This window comes from Pezoporus wallicus, unplaced genomic scaffold (genome assembly GCF_028554395.1).
Source record: "Pezoporus wallicus isolate ANWC-B61680 ecotype Strahan unplaced genomic scaffold, APGP_CSIRO_Pwel_v1 contig_11693, whole genome shotgun sequence".
Classification (NCBI taxonomy): Eukaryota; Metazoa; Chordata; class Aves; order Psittaciformes; family Psittacidae; genus Pezoporus; species Pezoporus wallicus.
In genome coordinates this window covers 429,871-451,676 of record NW_026642504.1, presented here as the reverse complement: position 1 = coordinate 451,676, position 21,806 = coordinate 429,871, and the positions used below count along the sequence as shown (strand labels likewise).

General features: G+C 54.2%; 1 protein-coding gene across 4 annotated transcripts in view; it reads right to left on the bottom strand.

The window, feature by feature from the left end:
• EPHB2 (EPH receptor B2) overlaps positions 1-21,806 on the bottom strand; it is a 105,613-nt gene that overhangs the window by 63,343 nt on the left and 20,464 nt on the right. For all 4 annotated transcript variants that reach the window (XM_057430790.1, XM_057430792.1, XM_057430791.1 and 1 more), the window contains exons 2-3: positions 11,017-11,081; positions 6,478-7,162 (exon numbers count right to left, since the gene is read on the bottom strand). In XM_057430790.1, the coding sequence (XP_057286773.1) occupies positions 6,478-7,162; positions 11,017-11,081 (750 nt within the window). The remainder of the gene's footprint in view (positions 1-6,477; positions 7,163-11,016; positions 11,082-21,806) is intronic.

Genomic DNA, 21,806 nt, shown 5'->3' with positions numbered 1-21,806 from the left:
GCGTCAGCACAGGATGCTGCCAGAGCCGCTATTCCCCACTCACATGGGTGTAGCAAGATCAGGAATGTGGTGTTTCATCCAAACTGCTGTTTCTGCTGTAAAAATAAGTCCAGAGGAGATTTTTGTATCAGTACAGATATCAGCTCCATGAAAGCACCCAGTTACCACGGGGGTCCCATCCTCGCACCCAGGACACAGTCAGTATTTACATGTGGAGGGTCAGAAAGGACATCACTCTTTTCCCTGGTGGAGACCCTCCAGGTCTGCTCTCACTCACCTCCTCTCTTCTTCCCACTGATCCCAGTACCATGAAGCTCCTGGGGAGAAGGACGGGGAGCAGAGACCTTCCCCAAAACTCAGCGGTGGGAGATCATGAGCAGGATGCAAAGGGACTGGGAAGCACCAGCTATGGCAGACAGTGGCAATGCAAAACTCCACCATGTCCCCCTGAGAAATCCTGTGAATGGCCATCACTTCCACCAAGAAACTCCCAACGGATTTTGCTGGACCTGGGATCTCCATCCCTTCCTCCAACACCTGGACTCATGACCTGTACCTGTACCAACAAATGAGAGTATGCTGTTCTCTTCCATGCTTCTAGTGGGCTGCTCTCACGTTATCCTCTGCATCCTGCTGGGGTCTTTCCTATGCCTTCAAAACAGGGCTGGCAGTGCTCTGCAGTTCAAACATCACACTCATGTCCTGTAAAACCTCATCTCATCACTTTGTCTCTAGAGAAAACGCTTTTACGGAAGGTCTCGGCCCACCCCTTGTCTCAAAAAGCAAAATGAGAAAGCAGCTGTCTTCGCCTTTGCCTGTTTTGGCCATGAAGATCCTGTCCCTCAGAAGCAGCATTTCCTGTTCTGAGGTGTCATCCATGTCCCTCTGTCAGCAGCACATTTCTTGCCCCATTTGTGGACCACCCGTGACCCTCCTTGCGGGGTCAGCATCTCTTCAGGGCTTCAAAGCACCAAGAAATGAATGCCCCAGCTCCCCTGCCTGACACTCCCTTGATCCGCGAGGCTTTCCCTGCTCCTGCTCCAACCTCCAGAAGCCCAAACAGCAGCCAGCAATGTGCAGAGGACAAGCTGGCATCTCCTCCAACTCCACAGTGCACCAAGCAGGCTAGGAGCGGTTCACACTGAGCAGCTGCAATCCCCACCGCAGCCCTAATTGGATTCACAACATGGAGAGGTCAGCAAGAAGCAGGAGGGAGAAGAATCAAAGCAATGGAAAGAAAGATGCTTTATTCTTCCTTCCCAGACGGAGAGGGAGAAGCCCGAAATGCAGTATCCACAATGACACGGAGCCGCAGCCGGCTGGGAGCATTCAAATTGTCAACAACCCTATAGAAAAGGCAGACAAATTCCTGTTTTGTACTTGGGAAGAAGCCAGGTGATGTAATCATCTTATAGGACGATGGTGAAATACTTTCCATTCCAGCAGTAACTCAAGATGTTAAATAGCAGCTACTAAAGTTAAACACTGTTAACTCAGTGTGTCAGGATAGCATCTACCTATGAGTTTTTAAAGAGATGGCTGATGAACCAGTGGACAGATAATGTTCACTTTCCAGACACCGTCAAGCAGCAGGATGTTTCAGGGCTGTAGGAAAAAGCTCTTTGTTAAATGAGGCAGTCTTGGCTATTTTAGGAGTGCCATTGCAGCGTCAGTACCAGTCAGATAAGGACGTGCCAGCTACAGGATTTGGCCAGCAAAGGATGAAAGGAAGGTAGTAATAGTAGTGCCAACCTACGTATGCTTATGGAGAAGAGATTAAGGCAAATTAGTCTTGTATGGTTTTTTGATGCAATTACAAGATTGGCTGGGAGAGTTTCACAGTGTTAAAGCAACACACCCAAACCTCTGCAGAGCATTTCCCTTGGTAACACATGATATTTTGACTCAGAAATTAGTAAGTCCACCGACACTGCGGGACATATTCAATGCATTAAAACTTGGCAAGCTGATGCTGCTACGGTCTGAGATCTAAACAGGGAATGTGCAGAGAGCAGGTCTGTTTCTACTAGAGCCAACAAACATGGTTCATGCCTCTGGGCTATTTAACATTTTTATCAATGACCCAGGAGAAAGCCCAAAGCATTCCCAGTAAAGTTAGCTGATGACATGGAAGCTGTAGCATGGTAAATACTGAAGGTGATACACAGCAATCCAGATGCCTCAGTGAGCTGGGCACACGCAAAGAACACGCATTTCAACACAAACACATGTCAGATCACACCTCCAGGCTCTTCAAAAGCACCCAGGGAGATGCCATTGCTGAAATAGTTAAAGCAAAGGGGGGATGCAGGAAAAGGGAAATCTCAGCATCCCCCTGGCACATAGGTTGTCACTACGTACATGCATCCTGTGCATGGGATGGTGGATCTACCAATGGAAAAGCCAAAGCAGTGCCAAGGGCAGTCTTTAACGGGCAGTTCTCCATCTCTGCAAACATTTACGACTGGCTGTATCTGCTCCAGCTCAACCAGGAATGCTTCCTGTAAGAACCTAATTATCCCTAAGGCCTTACAATTTATTGGCTGGGTCCAGCATTAACACTAATGGGCCAGACCTGAAGCAGGCATGGAGTCATAAATAGCCTTTTATCTCCAAAACATCATGTACTCATGGCAGGTGACTTTGAGACAGCTAGGACATACCCTTCCCTGGCACATCAGAAACCTGCATGTCTCTCCAGGCCCTTACCATATATTTGCCCCCTCCAAAACCCAAGCACAGCACAGCTGCAACACACCCTCACTGCTCTCCACACCTCTGGGTCCTCAGCATATGTGACATGAACATCACTGCTTCTGCACCCAAATTCCCGGCACACAGTGGTGTTGGTGGCAGATCTGCTGTGCCAGACCTCTAAATTACACACAAGCACACAGGCAAGGAAGCCCATCATGGAGCCTACCTGCAGGACACACATCTGCAAGGGCACATGCTTTATAACATCTTTCCAATACCTAAAGGGGCTGCAGGAAAGCTGGAGAGGGGCTTGGGACAAGGGCCTGTAGGGACAGGCCAAGGGGAATGGCTTTAACCTGCCAGAGGGGAGACTGAGATGAGCTCTTAGGCAGAAGCTCTTCCCTGGGAGGGTGCTGAGGCGCTGGCACAGGGTGCCCAGAGAAGCTGTGGCTGCCCCATCCCTGGCAGTGTTCAAGGCCAGGTTGGACACAGGGGCTTGGAGCAAGCTGCTCTAGTGGAAGGGGTCCCTGCCCGTGGCAGGGGTTGGAGCTGGAGGAGCTTTAAGGTCCCTTCCAACCCAAACCAGTCTTGGATCCTGTGATGATTCCACGTCCTCCAAAGATGGGGAGGAGCTGGAGATGGATGCAGGGCTCAATAGCCAGGACCAGCAGCCAGGGACTGCCATCCCTGAGCAAGCAGAGACCCTCGCAGGCAGCGTTCTCTGCCGTGCAGCCCAAACAGTGAGAGAGCAGGCAGCACAATAGCTCTGCCTCTGCCGTTGCAGAGGGGAGCCAATGAATAAGGGAGGCAGAGAGAGAAATGCGCTTAATATGCTGCATGGGAGGGACAGGCGGGGGAGAGGGGGGAGGCAGCAGACAAAGAACAGGGAGATGGAGAAAAAAGACGCAGGCAGGGAGCAGGAGAAGGTGAAGTGGGGAGGACGCGGCTGGGCTGGGGGAGGCGGCGTGGGGAGCCCCACGCCAATGCAGCGGGAAGGAGCCGGGAAGCGATGAGGAGAGAGCAGGCAGGACCCTGCGCGATGGGGCAGCGAGGCCCAGCGAAATGGAAATCTCTTAACCACACAGAATTGTTAACTGCTCCCAAAGCCTTTTGTGCTGGGGCTGCGAGCTTAGGAGAGCTTAAGCTGTTAGACGCATGAACTTCCTCCATCAATATCCCTTGTGTGCACTGCCGCGAGCAGGCCTGCGCTGCCGTAGCCAGATGGAAAGCCCAGCGGAGAAAATGAGCAGCTCCTTTCAGTACCGTGCAGCTGCACCAAGGGGCTGCCCGTTGCTTGGGATGCCCTTTTCCACCAGGACTTGTTGGGGCAGGACCAGTGAGCCATGTCCCCCACGCTCCCCATCACGTCCTGCTTGGGCAACCGAGCCGTGTGAGAGCACTTCGCCCCGAAAGCCAGCTCAGATTTGCTTTTGTTTTGCTTCTGGAAAGGGGCCCAGATTCCCTCCCACCCCTTGAAACATGAGAAAACCTGCCAGCTACATGTACAAGTGAGTCCCCCAAACCAGGCGGCTCGTACCCTACCTCTGCAGGCACCAGGGGCAAGGACACAACGGGAGGTGGGCAGGGATGCATCCTGCAGGTCCTTCCTGAGTTGAGCTGCTGACGGAGCTGGGGTGACTAGCCCCTTATCCCAGTCCTCTGTGGGGCTCACTGGAGGTGCTGGGAGAGGATAGGGGTGCTATGGCTGCCCTGCCAACCCCATGGCACTCTCCTCCCAGTCCTCGCTCTTCTGGGGGAAAGCAGAGGATGTGTCCCAGTCTGACACAGTCATGGGGTCCCATCCAGCCCCACACAGGAGGGAAGAAGAAAGGGAAGAGAAAAAGGAAGGGGAAGAGGAAGGAGGAGGGGAAAGGGGAAAGGGAAGGGGAAAGTGAAGGGGAAGGTGAAGGGGAAGGTGAAAGGGGGATAGGGAAGGGGAAGGAAAGAGGCAGCCCCAGAGCCGGCTGCCCCACAGAGACATCAGGCTGCCGGCCACCCCGTGATTGATGCTGCTGGGGAGCGCGGGGCTGGTACACGCCAGCACCGGCTGGAGAAACAGCTGCCGAGGTACTGGACCTCCCCAAATCCTCCTGCTGCCAGGCAAAGAGGAGACCCAGCCTCTCCCTCCTGCCTGCTCCCTCCACCGTGGCCCCTGGCTCTGCCAGGCCAGAGCATGCATGAGGAGACCTGGGAGCCATGGAGCATGCGAGAGGATCATCCCTTGGCTGTGCTGGCAGTGGGACCAGGGAGTGTCTGGAGCCTGAAGTTGCACCAGAGCAAAGTGCAGGGCTGGGTTCATGCAGGGGAAGTAAATCAGGTGAGATGGAAAAGCTGATACAAATCATTTTGGCTTTCTGGTGTTCCTACGAATGCTCACTTGCGTTGTTGTAAAACACCCGCCTTCCCTTCAAGGCTGGGATTAGCCAGGCTCCCTTTCCACACTGTGCTGCAGCAGTGCTTCCTTGCTGTCCCCATCCCTGCTACAGCTGGACATGATCACCCTGAGCTTGGTGGGAAGAGATGTGCAGTGGCCCGGCGAGGAGCAGCTCAAATCACAAACATCAACTGACACCCACAGCGCACCAGGAGCTGTAGTTCGATGCATAAACAGCCTAGCCACTAGCAGGAGACGTGGTGCCCTCTCCAAGGGGACAACCCAACCTACAGTCCCAACTGAGAATGGCCAGAGGCTGTCCAGCCCCCTCCATCAGCTCCCTCCCCATACTTGCTTGGTGTTACCCAGCTACCCCTTTCTCACAGCACAAAGAGAAGAGATGCAGCTCCTTCCTTGCACTCTGCAGTGCCCATGACGTATCTGTAATTGATCTCAGAGAAACCCCAGCTCTGCTCAGAGCGCGATGATGCTATCAAAACTGTAATAGGGTTTTGATATTCAGCCATTTGCCAATCGCTGTGGTTTGCTCTGTGCATGGGACAGCAGCAGGTGCCCATTAAACGTGTCCCCAGCACTCCCCAACAGCCTCAGCAGCTCCTTTCTAAACCTCCCCAAGCCCACACATGACATGGGAGGAGCAGAGAGATGAGTGCGGGCACGATGCTTTCAGCAAGTGTGGTGCTGAACCTCTCATTTCTGGGACCACAGTGGCTCCAGAGTACTCAGCTGAGCTGAGCAGGCACCCCCAGAGTCTGCTTTGAACATCTCTGTAGATGGCAGGAAAACATCTACAGGGCAGGAGGCCTCTGGCTGCTGCAGGAGCTCACCTCTTCACCTGGGCACCAGTGAGGCTGGCCCTGAACAGTCCATGATCATGTCCCACCCTGGGCCATTTGCACCTCACCATGCAAAAAAACACTGGAGACAACTTGCTCCCTCCCAGGACATCACCTTTGGCTGCCTGCTCCCCTCATCCCAGAAGCGTTTCAGGTCATGCCAAGGCCCAGGGCACAAACTGAAGTGAAAACAGCCTCAGTATTTTGCGAGGTGACTGCAGATTGCTGGCACACACCTCAGCTACACACACGTGTGTCCCTCTGAGACCTGGAGAGCACCCTGGACCCGCTGCCTTTGAGGACCCAGAGGTTAACGCAGAGCCTCTGCACCAGATGGATGGTCCCAGGGCACAAACTGAGGAGCTGGAGGAGTCAGCATCCATACACACGCTCCTCTCCCACGCCCCCACATGCTCCTCTCCCACCCCAGCCCAAGGAGGTTGCTCCCAGGCAGCTCATGCACATCCCTGCTGCAAATCCCGACTGCCCCATGGGCACAGCCACCGGCCCCACGGCACTGTGCAGTGTGAGACCGAAGCCAGCAGTTACCTCTGCAGACAGTCCCATTTTCCACTGACTCGTAGCCTGCCCGGCACATGCAGCGGCCGATGGGCACCAGCCACTCGCCATCACCGTTGCAGTACAGCTTGATGGGCACATCCACCTCCTCCGCGTTGGCGATGCACGTCCCCCGGGCTGCCACCAGCGAGGTGCTCTCTGCTCCTGAAAGGGTCTCCTGGAAGACGGCTCCATTCTGGATCACACGAGGACACTTGCGGTAGAAGACACGGACGGCAATCAAGGACATGCAGCCCCCATAGTCCTGGAAGGCCAGGTAGAAACCGTTCTTGGAGACAGGCCCAAAACTGCGCACCTCGGTGTTAATCTTCATCACCCGCCCACCTAGGTCCACCTGCGAGAAGCTCTCATCGGCAGCGATTGTGTCCACTTTCATCCAAGGATTCTCCATCCAGTTAGGAAAAGTCTTGGTGGCTGAGTCAAAGTCCGACTCGAAGTAGTAGAGGTTAAAAGTCTCCTTACAGGAGCCTGGGACGTTAGGGATGCTGCTGCAGTCCCGGACAGAAAATTTCATCTCCACGTGGATGCGGTGTGCTCCTCGCCTCCGGATGTACTTGGTACGGAGCCAGTTGTTCTGGCTGGATTCAAAGACGTTGCACACCTGGTAGGTGCGAATTGTGTTCATGTTCTCGTCGTACCCGCTCACCTCTTCCCACTGCAGACAGGACACAGGAAATCAAAGGCTTGCACCAAACTACTGTTCCCAACCCACCTCACCTCTTCCCAACCCCAGACTTCGCCAACGCCAGCTGCCCCACGCTGTGCCCACCCCACCACCTCACCCAGCACTGCTCCAGCATCACGCTGCAAGCAGCCTATACCAACACCTCCATCGTGTTCTGGCAGGGCTTCACCCTCACTGCCTACATGGCAGGCTCCACTCTGTAGGAACAAGGTGGCCCAAGCCCTCCGTAGAGCTGGGGGCCATCTCAATGCCATGAGCACCATGCTCCATGCCTGGATTTATGCTAAACCACCTCTGCTGCGTGGCAGAGCATGGCAGGGCCGTGCACCATCTCTGCAGGCAGTAATGCCTTTAGCAGGGGCTCCTGCCCGTGGGCTGCACTGCTCAGCAGAGCATCGCAGCAAAGGAACACGATGCCTTCAGCAGATGTATTCCCACCGGTGCCGCTGCAGTTACAGACGTGGCAGACAGGACCCGGAGCGCGTAACGCGGCCATAAAATACCTCCTCTCAGCCCAAGGACTGGCTGTGCAACAGGCCCATAGCCAGCGGCCTCTCCCCATGGGCAGGAGGGAAGGTTTATGGGGGCCAGGCTGATCCCACTGTGTACCCACAAAGGGAGATGCTGAGTTAGATCCCGCTGGTAGCTCTTATCCTCGCCCCTTCAAAGGCCAACATGTTCTGGAGTCCCTCCTGCAGGTTTACATAGGGCTCAACCCCAGCTGTCCTAAACTGCAACTATGGGATGCCCTATGAGCAATGGCACGACAGTAACATCCTTCTCAGCGAGACACCTGGAGCTGACATTTCCCCACAGGAAGCTCAGCCCAGCTCCCCGAGCTGACTAACAGGTAACTCTGGAGGAGCCTCTGAAATGTCTGGGGCTGCTGTGACACCTCCTGGTCCTGTCCTGCTCCTTGCCCTTTCCCCAAGCTGGTTTTTAACAAATCCTTCAGCTCTTGATGCTGTCTCCATCTTTTTTAGGATGGGGAGACTTCAGGATGGGTGATGACCAGACAAGGGCAGAGCTGCAGGCAGTAACCGGCCACTGCTCCCCTGTGGTGAGCACAGATTGAAAACAAAGCACCTCCCACCTGGCTCACCAGAGCATCCCCCCAGCCCAGACCTTGCAGGAGTGCAGAGCATCTCTCTGTGCTGCCCGCTCCCCACCAGCAGCACCCTCCTGATGTTGGTGGCAGGGACCGGGATGCAGCTAGTGTGTGACAGGTCCAGCCAGCTGGAATGGCTTCCAATTAATTTGTTCATAAACCTCCTCAAGTGGAAGCCGAGCTGCTTCCCACGGACATCAGACCCTGAGCACAACCCTGCCCTGGAGGCAGGATCATGACACCCAGGGCAAGGTAGCCCCACAGCCCAGGTCCAGCACCAACGTTTGGCACAGAAAACATCAGGAGCAGAGCATCCCCAGCCCTCAGCCTGCACACAGCCTCATAAGGGCACCCAGGACTGTAGAGGGAGGCTCAGGGGATGAGAGACAGATTGCTCCTCGCACATCAAGGCTAACAGCCCAACAGAAGGCTGTCAGGGAAGATCCCCAAACAGCTCCAACCACTTCTGATTGGCAGTGACTGGAAATCTGCTGCCATCGCTGGGGGAGGAGGAGAGCATCCTCACAAAACACGGGGGGAGCATTTGCTTTCTCTTCCAGAAATAACTCTGTGTGGTAGTGGAAAATTGCAGGATCTCCACCTTTTTTAGGGCACTGGCTGGGAGCAGGTGAAGGAATCAAAGGCAAGACATAGGGAAGCAATTCCTTCCTCTGCCCTGCCTCTGATTTGGCTCTCCATCACCTAGACCACTCCTGACATCCACTCTGAAAGAGCATGTTAGCCACCAAGACCTGGAGATGCCCAGTACTGCCCCATCTACACCTGCAGGGCCCCTAGGGAGGGCTCAGGACATGAGTTTGAAGAGCTCACCCCTGGTCAGGCAGGAGCAGCACACGGTGGAAGGAGAGTCTCTACAGCTAGGGGATGAACAGCAGATGGTGGAGGTAGGCATAGGAACACTTACAAGCAACAGGGGAGCTCCACAGTGAGGGAAAAAAACAACTGTTTGGGCTTTTGGACCTTTAATAATCAGCAATGAGGCAGTAAATGGGAAGCAGATTTTGTCTCCCGGATGATGCTGACTGCACCAACCTTGCCAGTCCCTCATGGGCAGGATAACCTTTGTCCTGTCAGTGAGCACGAGGCCACCCTGGGAGAAGCTGCAAAGGCACTGCAGCATCAGCATCCACACACCACATCCCACCCGCGATGGGAGGCCATCCCACCACCACCAGCAGGGCTGTGCTGGACTTCCTAGATGGGCATCCACATCCTGATGGGGACAGGGACGTGGGAGCACCCTGGAGGTGAGGATCGAGACAGCCAGCATCCTCCTACATCCCTGCAGCAGCGAGCGGGGGGGGGGGCTCCCAAGCCAGGAGAGAAAGTCACCCCCATACAGCAGCCCCTGCGCTTCCTTGATGCTTAATTAGAAGCCTCTCCCTTTCTCCTCGCTCTCTAATTAACATGCTGGGAGCTCAAAAGAAGAAGGCAGCACAATAATACGGGGAGACGGCTTCCAGCCGGCCCCGGCCTCATTACCGCAGGGCCGGGGAGCGGGAGCAAGGCGTGCTTTACATATGGAAACACCGCAAACAAGAAAGGCTGGGCGAGGAGAGAAAAAGACTTGACCTCTGCTCCTGCCTATTGTGCGCCCATCATCCCCCTTTGGCGGCCGGGCCAGCGCTGGGGAGGCGCCAGGCTCGCAGGCAGGCGTGGGGCTTTCTCATGGTGATGGGGACCGGTGCCGGCAGCGCCTGCGGCCCAAGCACGGCAGGGCTGCTCGGGAGCTGGGTTTAATCTCCCCAGCAGAGGCTTTTCTTGGCTGTTTCTTTTCTTCTGCCAAGTCAGCCTGGGGAGGGGGCTTGCTGTCATCCTCAGGGTGAGGCCCACAAAACATCTTCATCCTGCCCCTGCGGAGGGCTACCATCAGCTCCCATCTCTGCACAAGGCGATGGGGAGCATCTCCAGCCTTTGGCCAAGCTGGATTGGGCCATTAAAGCCTGGGGGTGTTGAAGACGGAGGCTCCACGCTGCTGCTGGCCACTGCAGCCAGAGCTGGGCAGCACCTTGATGCCCCACACAACTGCTGTAGGTCATGGAGGTGGCTGGGACTGCTCCAGCTTTGTGTCGTGAGCAGAAAGGTGCAGAGATACCCTACCTTGTTCAAGCTCTTCTTTAAAGAAGCTTGCTCTGGGTGGCTTGGAGAACTCTTGGTACCAGCAAAGCAGAGAGACAGTCGCTGCTGAGCCAGCTAATGTCCCTCCATGAGATGCCAGGAATGCTGGACAGTCATTTCAGGACTTATTAAATGGCTGCTGTGGGTGCAACCTTGCAGGTCAGTGCCCCCATCCTTTTCTTTTCAAGTGATGGGCAATGGGATAACAAGTGAGATACTGGGGATAAATGACAGTGGCCTCAGCATTTCATTTCTCCCCCTTCCTGATTTTTAAGTGGCTGCAGACCAGTTTTATAGAGTATGATTCCTTCAATACCACACTGGCCTGATGCTATAGGGTGAGAATTAGACTTCTCCAGCACTGGGGTATCTTTTGGACGCATCACCTTCTAGAGAACTACTGGAAACCCCAACTGTCACCCACCTCCTCTTGTGCTTTTCCCACTTGACCTTTTCACATGGTCAAGGCACTTTGCTTCAGTGGCTGACTTCTCTTGAGCCAACCCACCTATATTCATGTGCAGCAGGAGACCCCAGACCAGGCTCCAGGCCCCCCCGATGCAACCGGATCACTCACCCCTGACGGAGGATGCACCGTCCAGCCCAGCTCCGCCGTCGCTGTTGTGGAGTCCATCAGCGTCTCTGCAGGAAGAAGGTGAAACAAGGAGTCAGGCCTGAGGCAGGAGAAGGGGAAAAAAGTGAAGAGGAGCCAGAACAGGATGGCAGCCATGGAGCCCAGCCTGTGCTGTACTTTCTGGCCAGCCCTTAGCTGTGGAGGAGCCAAGAATTGGTCTCTCCACCCATCTGCTTCCTCACTCATCGCCCATTTCTCCCTGGCCCCCTTGTCTCCTGCAGTGCATGGGAGCATTCGCCCTTCAACCCTTCAGCCCGGGTGGGCTTTGCTCTTCAAAATGCAGAAGCAGGGTAGGACAGCCCCAGAGCAGCTCTGCTGCTCAGACAAGAAGCCCAGCTTGAGCCAGTTTCTTCCATCCCCTCTGAAGTGTCTGTTGCAAAAGTGGGATGTTTTTTTCTGCGTGGTAGGCAGAATCCTCGGTGATGCTGTAGCACATGGGAAGGAACAGCACTTTAAGGACTTAAAAGTACTAAAAAATTAAACTGATGTTAAACCTGTTTTCCCAGGTGATTTGGGTTGAAATAGGTCAAGCGATGCTGCCGCCAGTACCACAGAGGAGAAGTCTCCCTGAGCCACACAGGTAGCAAAGATTCCTTATCCTTTCCACAGCTTGTCACACTTTCAGTACCAAAGTCCTTCTCATCCCAAATAGCTACAGGTCAGCCTAACGACACTGATGGCACAAGAAAGGATGCTCAGGTTATGGCACCCCAATACTTGGGCTAACCTGCGCAGGTTCTTCCCATCCAGCACAGGAACAGGCAGATGGCTCCATCAGAAATACATTGGACAGACACTTCCATGAGTGGTTTCTGCAGTCTGGGTGACTGTCCATCCTCCAGGTCTGCGGTTGCATGCTCATTGCAACACGGGGATTTGTCTGCACTATGCCCAGTGCTGACAATTTAAGAAAATAGGACAATATTCCAGTGTTTAGGAAATGGAGTTCAGAAATCACACCCAAAGGGTCCACCACACCAAAGCTGGGCATGGGAAAAGTGTGATGCTCGTGGGACAGACTGTGCAGGCCGGCATACAACCATTCCGTGGCTCATTCTGTGGCTGAGACCAAGGTGATGCCCACAGAAGAAATTCTACTCCTCTACTCTATAAGGAGAATATGAACGTGCCTCTGATTTTAGAACACGCACTTGGGATGCCAACCACATGCTAGGAAGCATCCATCACACACACAAGCAAGACAAATACAAAACTCAGCCTGCAGCTTCACTCTCCCTGCCCTCCCAGTCAGTGCAGGACAGGCAGGGAAAACATCCAGCGTTAGGGATCTCAAGCAAAAGTACCTTATGCACAAGACGTGCACACCTTCCCATCAGCTCACAGAGAGGGATCAACCCCAGTACAGTAGAGCTCTCCCCACCATCCCATAACCCATCAAACGCTGCTGCTTCCTATGGCCACACACGGATGGAGAGTTACTGGCTGTAACTGTGTCCCGTTGCTGCTCCTCACCCTCAAAACCCAAGCGTACGGGCACAAACCCCTCAAAAGCAGCTCCACCTCCTCCACTTTCACTGTGTGGAGCAACAACAAAGGAAGAAAAGCTCAGCCTTGAGCAGACCCATCCTTTAGGGGACAAGCCTGGAAGCAGAACCGAGCCCTCAGCCGGTCCAAGGGCGCACATTAGCTCCCCTTTTCCCATCACCAGCCAAAGAGTGCCTCAGCACAGATACATACTCCTTGCACCTACTTCTGGCAGTAAATCACTTTCAGACTGTGGGTTGTTCGTTACTCCTGGTTAGAGCCAGAGGTTTCCAGTTCACAGGAAACCAGGATTTCAAAATCTGGTTTGATTCCAAGAGTAAAAAGCAAAAACAGTGCTTTCCAAACTTTCCCACTAGGAAGAGTTCTGGAAAACAGCTAGTCCAGAAATGTTGTCGCTCAGATTTATGAAACTTCTTTCTCAACTGAATATTGGTTTACATAGGTTGATAATAGCGTTTATTTTATCAGGGGATCTGGCTTTTTCATTAAAACACCAGTGGCACTTTGATCTGAAAGGAAAACACCATTTTTCACCCAGTGCTAGCTAGAAGCTGCACTGATTTACAAAATAAACCCTTAAATTTGTTACTTTAACTATCAGTGACAGTGGTGCACAGTAAATACATTAACACCAGTGACTACCATGTAAAACAAGTTATACTCTAAACCAATACCAATAATTCCCCAAATAAAAACCATCTTTTGAAGCATTTTGCATTTTTAGAAGCCTGTTATTTAATGAAAACACAATTGTTCCTGGTGCATTACTGCAGAGCACGCTGACCACAGCCATTGCCTCCTAACCTCAGCTGGAAACCTGTGCATCTCCTCAGAGCTCTGCACTTACCCTAGCTGGCCCAAGGCCATCTTGTTTTGACCCAAGCCAAGGAGGAGCAGAAATGTGCAGGTTTTTCCAATGGTCAATTATTTCCTCATTAAAGAAAAAAGAGAAGATCTTCCATTAATTTTACTCTGAATTTACCCTGTGTGCCTGCCAGCTATTAGATTTCCTTTCACTTGCATACAGACTCTCCTACCCAAAGCTTCCTTTCCCTCTTGCGGTGCTTAAGGGTGGCAAAATGTCATCTCCAAGACAACTACATTAGCTGAGCTTCCTTACTCTTCCACCCTGAAACAAGTTCCTTTCTTTGAGGTTCCTGTTTATCAGCCTTCTTTGTGTAGGGTGGATGACAAGCCTGTGGTCCCCACTTTTGCAAGGCCTTCCTACCAAATGGCTGCCCTGGCTGAAGTCCCTTTGGGGATCAGTTACATGCTAGAGCTTAGCAGTTTTGCCTGAATCAGAGTGAACCCAGTCAGCAGCAGCACTGACTGCAAAAGTGAACGTGAATCCAGGACAGATTTCAGTGGTGATGGTGGATTTGCTCCATCCACTGACAGTTGACTTCAAAACACCTTATTGCCCAAGTAATGCCTGCCATAGAGTCATCCTGCTTGCATACGTGGCCAGGAGCATCCTCACCCTCCACCCAAGGGCCACGTGGTCCTCCAGGGAAGATCACTGTCTCATCCCGGAGAAGCTCCTTATTTCCAGACAAAAGCAGCACACTAATTCATTTCTCCAGCAAGCAAAATTAGGAGTGATGCTCAACAGCAACCCCAGGCTCAGACCTGCTCAGATCTCCACAGCAAGAGGCAGTGATGAGAGGAAGGCCCCATGAAGACACAGCCAAGCCCTGCTCATAGAATCACAGAATAGTCAGGGTTGGAAAGGATCTTAAGATCACCCAGTTCCAACCCCCTGCTATGGGCAGGGACACCTCACACTAAACCATCTCACCCAAGGCTTCATCCAACCCAGCCTTGAACACCACCAGGGATGGAGCATTCACAACTTCCCTGAGCAACCCATTCCAGTGCCTCAGCACCCTCACAGGAAAGAACTTCTTCCCTATACCCAATCTAAACTTCCCCTGTTTAAGTTTTAACCTGTTATCCCTTGTACTCTCACTACAGTCCCTAATGAATGAGACCTCACTTGGAGTACTGTGTGCAGGTCTGGTGTTCTCAACATAAAAAGGACATGGAACTGTTGGAACAAGTCCAGAGGAGGCCACGAGGATGATCAGGGACTGGAGCACCTCCTGTATGGAGACAGGCTGAGAAAGTTGGGGCTGTTCAGCCTGGAGAAGAGAAGCTGCATGGAGACCTCAGAGCAGCTTCCAGTATCCGAAAGGAGCCTATAAGGATGCTGGGGAAGGACTATTCATATCCTGCTCCAGGCACCCAACAGGACCAACTGCTGGATGGGCACCCCCAAGCCCATCTGTTAGTGCCCTGCCAGCTGTGGAGACAAGGTGCCTGCTACAGCCAGCAATCTGGGCAGCTTCACTCACTGTCACAGCCAATGCTTTCACAGCGCCATCACCACAGAGAGCAAACCCGCACGGCAATGGGGTGGGCGGCGTGTCCGGTGCCTCGCGAGAGCTGCAGCTCAGTGCAACGCTCTCTCCAGAGCAGCGTTTCCTCAGTGTTGTTGTTTGTGTTCCTCCCTCCCGTGTGTTTATCTGCAGATTCACGTGCTACCCACGGCGTTATAAATAAACCTGCAGCTGCTCAAAGCCAGCAGACGCAACCCTGGCCCGCTTCCCACCAGCAACCGCACTGCTCCCCACGGGGCAGTTAGGAGATAAGTGCCTGTCCTTTTCACTTTGAAGATGCTTTCAATAAGCAACTTTCTGCCGGCGCTGTGGCCCGTAGCCGGCACTGCTGCATGCCGTGAGGGCTCTGCCTCTAGCACTCTGCATCTAAAGATCACCACCAAACCACCACCTCCAGATGCTGAGACACCATCAACTGCAATGCCAATGAGCTGGGGGAGGGAGGGAGCAGCTCCTACGCTGCTCAGCCACAAGTGAGATGCTGCTGCAGGAGTTCCTCCCATCTGGTCAGGTCAGGACTGAGACTGGCAGGCAGACCTGGGAGGGGAAGACAAGACTGGGATCACACTGGGTACCGGCAGTGATTGGAGACACCAGCACGGCATCGCCAGGGCTGGGGATGGAGTGACAGCACCAAGGAACAGTGGCAGAGAGGCTGGACGGGCAAGGGATTAACAGTGGAGCTGTGCATGTAGCAGACACACTCCTCTGTGTCCGGAAAAATAACTGCCATGGAGTTCTGCCAATTCAGACCCATTTAGAGCATCTGGGGCCTGGGTTTCTCAGAAGCCCTGGCAAATCCTTCACATTCACAGGCTGCAAACTCATCCAGATAAAGAAACAGCTGGACAAATAAATAGCCCCACACATAGCTGGAGCCTCCACCCTCATTTTTCCACCCACAACTTTTTCCCTTCCCTTTCACTTCACAGGCCAGCTCCTCCCCCAGGGTAGGAAACGTGCCAGCATTTTAATCCTGGTATAACATTAACACAGCGAGCAGGCTTCTCCATTGACCAAGGATCGCATCAGCTGTGCCCAGTGCTGGACATTCAAAGCTGGTAAGAAGTTGCCCAGCCTGGTTTGTGTTGGAAGGGACCTTAAAGCTCATCCAGCTCCAACCCCTGCCACGGGCAGGGACCCCTTCCACTAGAGCAGCTTGCTCCAAGCCCCTGTGTCCAACCTGCCCTTGAACACTGCCAGGGATGGGGCAGCCACAGCTTCTCTGGGCACCCTGGGCCAGCGCCTCAGCACCCTCACAGGGAAGAGCTTCTGCCTAAGAGCTCATCTCAGTCTCCCCTCTGGCAGGTTAAAGCCATTCCCCTTGGCCTGTCCCTACATCCCTTGTCCCAAGCCCCTCTCCAGCTTTCCTGCAGCCCCTTCAGGCACTGGAGCTGCTCTCAGGTCTCCCCTTCAGGAGCCTTCTCTTCTCCAGGCTGCCCCAGCCCAGCTCTCTCAGCCTGGCTCCAGAGCAGAGCTGCTCCAGCCCTCGCAGCATCTCCATGGCCTCCTCTGGACTGGCTCCAACAGCTCCACATTCCTTTTGTGTTGGGATGCTGCAGGGTGGCTCAGCGCCGGAGCCCAGCAGGACCGGGATCCACACAAACTCCTTCATGCAGGCAGACGTGCTCCTGAAACCACGCTTCCAGCCTGGCCTCAGGCACAGCCACCGCATCCCCATGCAGGAGGGGGGCAGCTAATGAGAAACCCGTCTGTCCCCCGCCCTGAGGAGCCCCTGCCACAGATGTATTTACCCTTCCATGAGCTGAAAAGCCCTTCTCTGCCTCTTGTGCTTTACTGCAGTCTTAGTACAGTAGTTTTGCCAGCAAGAGTGGAGAGGGGCTGAGCAAACCCAGTGGCCCTTCCCCGCAGCCCCGAGCTTTGCTTTGCCTGGCCGATGGCCAGCGGAACAAACTGAAACCCAATCCCCCCCCGGCCGATCCGCTGGCGCAGGAACAGCACGCTGCATTGTGAGCCGGCGGCTACAGGATATTTTGGATACTTCACTCGGGGATCCACTTAAACTCCAAGAGGGAGAGTGATTGATAGGGAGCGAGAAGAGGCAGTTGACAGAGCTGGGATGGGGACCGCCAGCATCCCACCCTGCAACCAGAGCCCCAAAGGCCACACCAAGGGCAGCGGGATCAGGTCTTGCTGGTGCTGCCGGTGAAGACAGGCACCTGGTCAGTCAAAGCCTGTCCCTAAAACATTAGGTCCAGCCAGATCCAGAGAGTAAGAATAAGCATCTCCATCTGACCCGCCAGGCAGACCCCCAGGCTGATGACAGTCCTGGGGGCTCACAAGGCACAGAGAGGAGGCCTGACCCCATACACTGCTAGCAAGGGAAAGATGTCACCACTTCTGTGGAGACACAGAGCCTTCCTGGCCCCTTATCTCATCAGAACATCACTCCCCAAACCTGCCTGACAGCCCTGAGACTCACAGAGCCAGCGGGGGATTGAGGGATGATGCTGGGACACCTTCACCCATTGACTGGGTGATGCTCAGCTGCCTGTGACACCCAGACAGAACCCGTGTCAAACAAAGGGACATCTCCTGCCCTTAGCACAGCAGCCCCACTGGAACCTCCCCATGCTTTTCCCCACCTTGCTGGTGGATGCTGCCATGAGCTGGACTCTGCTTTCCCCATTCCCACCTACATCCTTCCCTTCACTTCCCCTGATCCCCCACACCTTGTCTGACCACCCACATCACTGTCCTCAGGGGAGCAAACCCAGGGCTCATGCTGCTGTGCAGAGGGGGGATCCACTGAGGCCCTTGCTAGACTGAGAAATACAGAAAGCAGGGTTTGGAGCAGAGCTGCCCCTGGCCATGGGGCATGCAGCAAACCAGTGCGTGAGCCAGGAGCTGGGGCTGAGCACACCACAGAGAGCAGCATCCTGCTTGCTAAGATCCAAGAGCGAGGAATTGCCCCTCTCAGCTGCCCCTACGGCCCAGCTCTGGCTCTGAGAAGGTCTCTGCTGAAGGAGCAGCTTAGCTGGATGCAGGGAATGACCATGCTCCATCCGGCTGCCACATTGCCACATATCACAGCAGATGCATCCTTTCTGCCCCCAGTTTCCTGACACCCTCCGCCCCAGAGGTCAGAAGAAACACAATAACCCCACCAGAGACCCCCAAAAGCTGCTCCAGCAGCACCAGGGACCCACAGTCCTTGCTGGTAGCATCTGTCCCAAAAGGAGCCAGGGCTTGTAGGTGGTCCGGGTTCAGCCAAGGGCAGGCTGCTGGAAGACACAATGCAGATGCTAAATGCCAGCGAGCAGGGGCCCTCCTGCTGCTGCCGGGAACGCGGTAGCCACACAGAGAAGACACAGATGCAGGCGTTTAACAGCCATTGCTACTGTCAGCACTAATGACTCCATCCCTGCAGTGGCACCGGCCCCATCCTTGCAAGACACCATGCGGGAGGGAATCCCAGTTGTTAACAACTTGTACGAGATGCAGTGCCCAAGGTGCAGGGCACCTCATCTCCCTCGATACCCCAGACCCACTCTCCTGTGTTCCATTCACAGCACGCTGTGCCCGCAGACCAACTCCTCTGCATCCCTGAGCACAGGGCCGAGGTGACCTCAGGAGATTTGGGATGCAGCAGGAAGCCCGGAGGCTGCAGAGCATTACTGGGTGTGGAGCACATGCCCCATATTCATCCCTTTACCCTACTAACCTCTGCCCGTTACCCGATGCAATGAGCACTGAGGGTAGCAGCAGGAATGACACGCAGCTGGATTTTGGGCAGCTCTGCCTGCCCTTCCCCTTGGGCCACCCGCACCCAGAGCAGAGCCAGTGTGTGCAGCAAGCCCCTGTCTCACCTCCCAGCACTGCTGGCACTAAATGAGGCTTTGTCACCCTGCATGGTGGCATGGGCTGCAAGCAACTTGTTCCCAGCAGGCTCCAGAGCCCTGCTCAGCATCCCAATTGAGCTATCCCTAATGGGCTTCAATTTTAATTTGCTTTTATTGGAAAACACAGATGGTGACACCCCCCCCCCCTCCCCCTGCCTGAACATATATGGGGTAATAACATTTACAGGGGAAAGATATTACCTTCAAACACAGCCGAAGCTCCGGCAGAAGCCCCACCATCACACGGTGATGCGCAGCCGTGCCACACAGCCCCGTGCCCAGCTCATAAAGGCAGGTCCACACAGAGCCACCAGCATGGTGTGGGCAAGGGGAGGCAGCACCAGCATCCAGCAAAGGGGACTTAAAGAGCAGGACCAGCCCCTGGTGCAACCAAGCAAGCCTGGCAGATTAACCTGGCTGGGTCTCTGTAAAGCATCCCAGAGCAGAGGGATGCTCAAAGCTGCTGCCTAGGGCTGAAGGGGCTCACTGTGTACCCCCCCCTCCAGCCTGGGCCAGCCCCTACTGCAGCTCCCCAGTTGTTCTGAACATGCCTGGCTCCAACCAGCAATTCAGGTCAGAACTTGGGCTGCACGCACTCCAGCACCCAAAACCTGCTGCTGTGGATGCTTCCACACATCCAGCAGTGCTGGTGCTGCCGTGCAGAGCCCCAGATCCCCTTTCAACAGCCTCCGCCACCGAGCACAAGGAGCCGGGTGAGGATGCTCTCCAGCATGCAGCCCTGGCTCTGTCATTCCTGTTTGCCACTGTTCTTACATGCAAACATGCTGCTGGCTGGCAGCAAGCACAAATGGCTCAGGAGGAGCCACAAGGCCAGCCAAGCCGCAGAGGGATGCCCTGTGCCCTGGGATGGCTGTGGCCATGGATCAGGCTCCCAGCCACAAGAAGCCTCTCCCTGGGACACACACAGGAAATCCCAAAACCCCTGTGAGGAGCTTGTCTTCCTTCTAGCCCCTCCCAAGGCCAGAGCATCTCTTCACCATCATCCCCTTGTTATCTCTGGGGGTTTGCTCACAGACACAGAACACAAACCCTGCCTTCCCTCCGGGCCCCCTGCCACAGATAAAGCCACAGAGGAGCCGGCACTGCTGGCGCTGGGTATTTTTAGAAAGCTGTAAATGTTTCCTGCATTGGGAAAACCCCATCCTCAACAGCTCTCCACGGAGAAGGCTTCCTCTTTCATGCCCAAATAACTCATTACACGCTCATAAAACCTCAGCAGGCAGCAGGCTGAACCAAGGGGATGTTCCACCGGTGGATGCTTCAAGGCTCCTGCTTGCTGGCAGCCCTACCCGGGCAAGGGATGTGCTCCCTCATAGACTTATGCAATGGTTTGGGTTAGAAGGTACCTTAAAGCTCATCCAGTTCCAACCCCTCCTTCCACTAGAGCAGGTTGCTCCAAGCCCCATTCAACCTGGCCTTCAAGCCCTCCATCCATCGTAGCACTGCCCATCAAGCATGAGCCAGACAGCTGCCCTCCATCGGGAAAGAGCATCCCCCTAAGCAGGTAAGACATGGGCTGTGGGACCACAAGCAGAGCTGCCATCACCCACAAGGGCTACACTGAGGAGCTGAGTGATCACAGTCCATGCTGGGACATATCTGCATGTCTGCAGACCAGCAGCAACCGGAGCAACAAGGAAGGTGGCAGCAACTTATGAAACTGCTCTGCTGCTCACGCAACTGATGGAGAGCACATGCTGGGGTCCAAGTTGCCACTGGGATGGGGTCCTGGAGACCCCAATGGTCATGGGGATGAATTCCCATCACAAAATGAGTAAACCCAGTGTGGGTAAACGCAGAGCAAAGCTCGTTTTGGGGGCTGAAGAGGTGCACATCAATGAACCAGGGACGAGCGGTTGCGTAGGTACAGGCAACCCTAATCTGGTTACATGAACGTGGGAAGAGATTTTTGCACCCTCCAAAAAGAAACACAGCCAGAGGTGGAAAAAGAGGCAATTTCCAAAGTTGAAAGGGATTATTAGCAAAAATTGATTAGGGTGGAAATGTAAACAAAAACAATGAAGAGTAATTACAGCTTAAGAAGGCTTTGCCAAAATCTCATAAATCTGAGAGCAGAAAAGAAGGCGTCTTTAGCTTAAAATTATCTTGGCTTTGAATAAAAGAAAAAACTGCAGTAAAAATAAACATATTGTATAAATTAAAGCCGGGGGAAGTTGGCAGCACAAAATCAGCAGTTACACGATGCAGACAAGTTGCGAAAGGAGGTATCAATGAAAGAAACTCCACTGCCAGGAAACAGAAAGGAGAGGAAAAAGTTTAAATGCACCAAAAGCAAACGCAACCGGAGCGGCGGAAATGCGAGTCCATGGGGACGCTCAAGTGTGAAGTCAAGCAGCAAAACAGATGCCCCAATGCACTGGGATAAAACAAGGGCAGAGCCAGGAGGGATGAGAAGCGGCAGCTCTGAGCTGGAGAGCAGCAGTGGCCAGGGAATGCCGAGAGCCATGGACCGGCCTCAGCCCCTTTGCTGGCAGCATCCTGACACCGTGCCCCATCCAGGAGCGAAGGATGCATGGGATGCGCAATGGTGAGGCCACGTTAGCAACTCTGCAGTTGTTTCCTAACAAACAGCAGCAGCATCCTCAAGACAACTATTTTCTCTCATTCATTCTCTTTCATAGGGTCAGGAGAGCCCCTAAAGACTCCTGGGGTGAGGACAGCCCCAGCACCAATAACACGCCTCGCTCAATGCTTTTTGCTGTGCACCAAGAGCAATCTGAGGATGGGGAATGATTCTGCAGCATCTCACAGGGCTGGTGGAAAGACGCTCAGGCATCTCAGTCCAACCCCATCCCCACCACAAGAACAGGGCAGCCTGGGCTTGGCCTCGCTGATCCTGGGAATGCCCCGTGCACCCGCTGCAAAGCCATGCAGACATTTCCAGCTGCTCAGCAAACCCTTCCCAGAGCAGCAGGGTACTGAA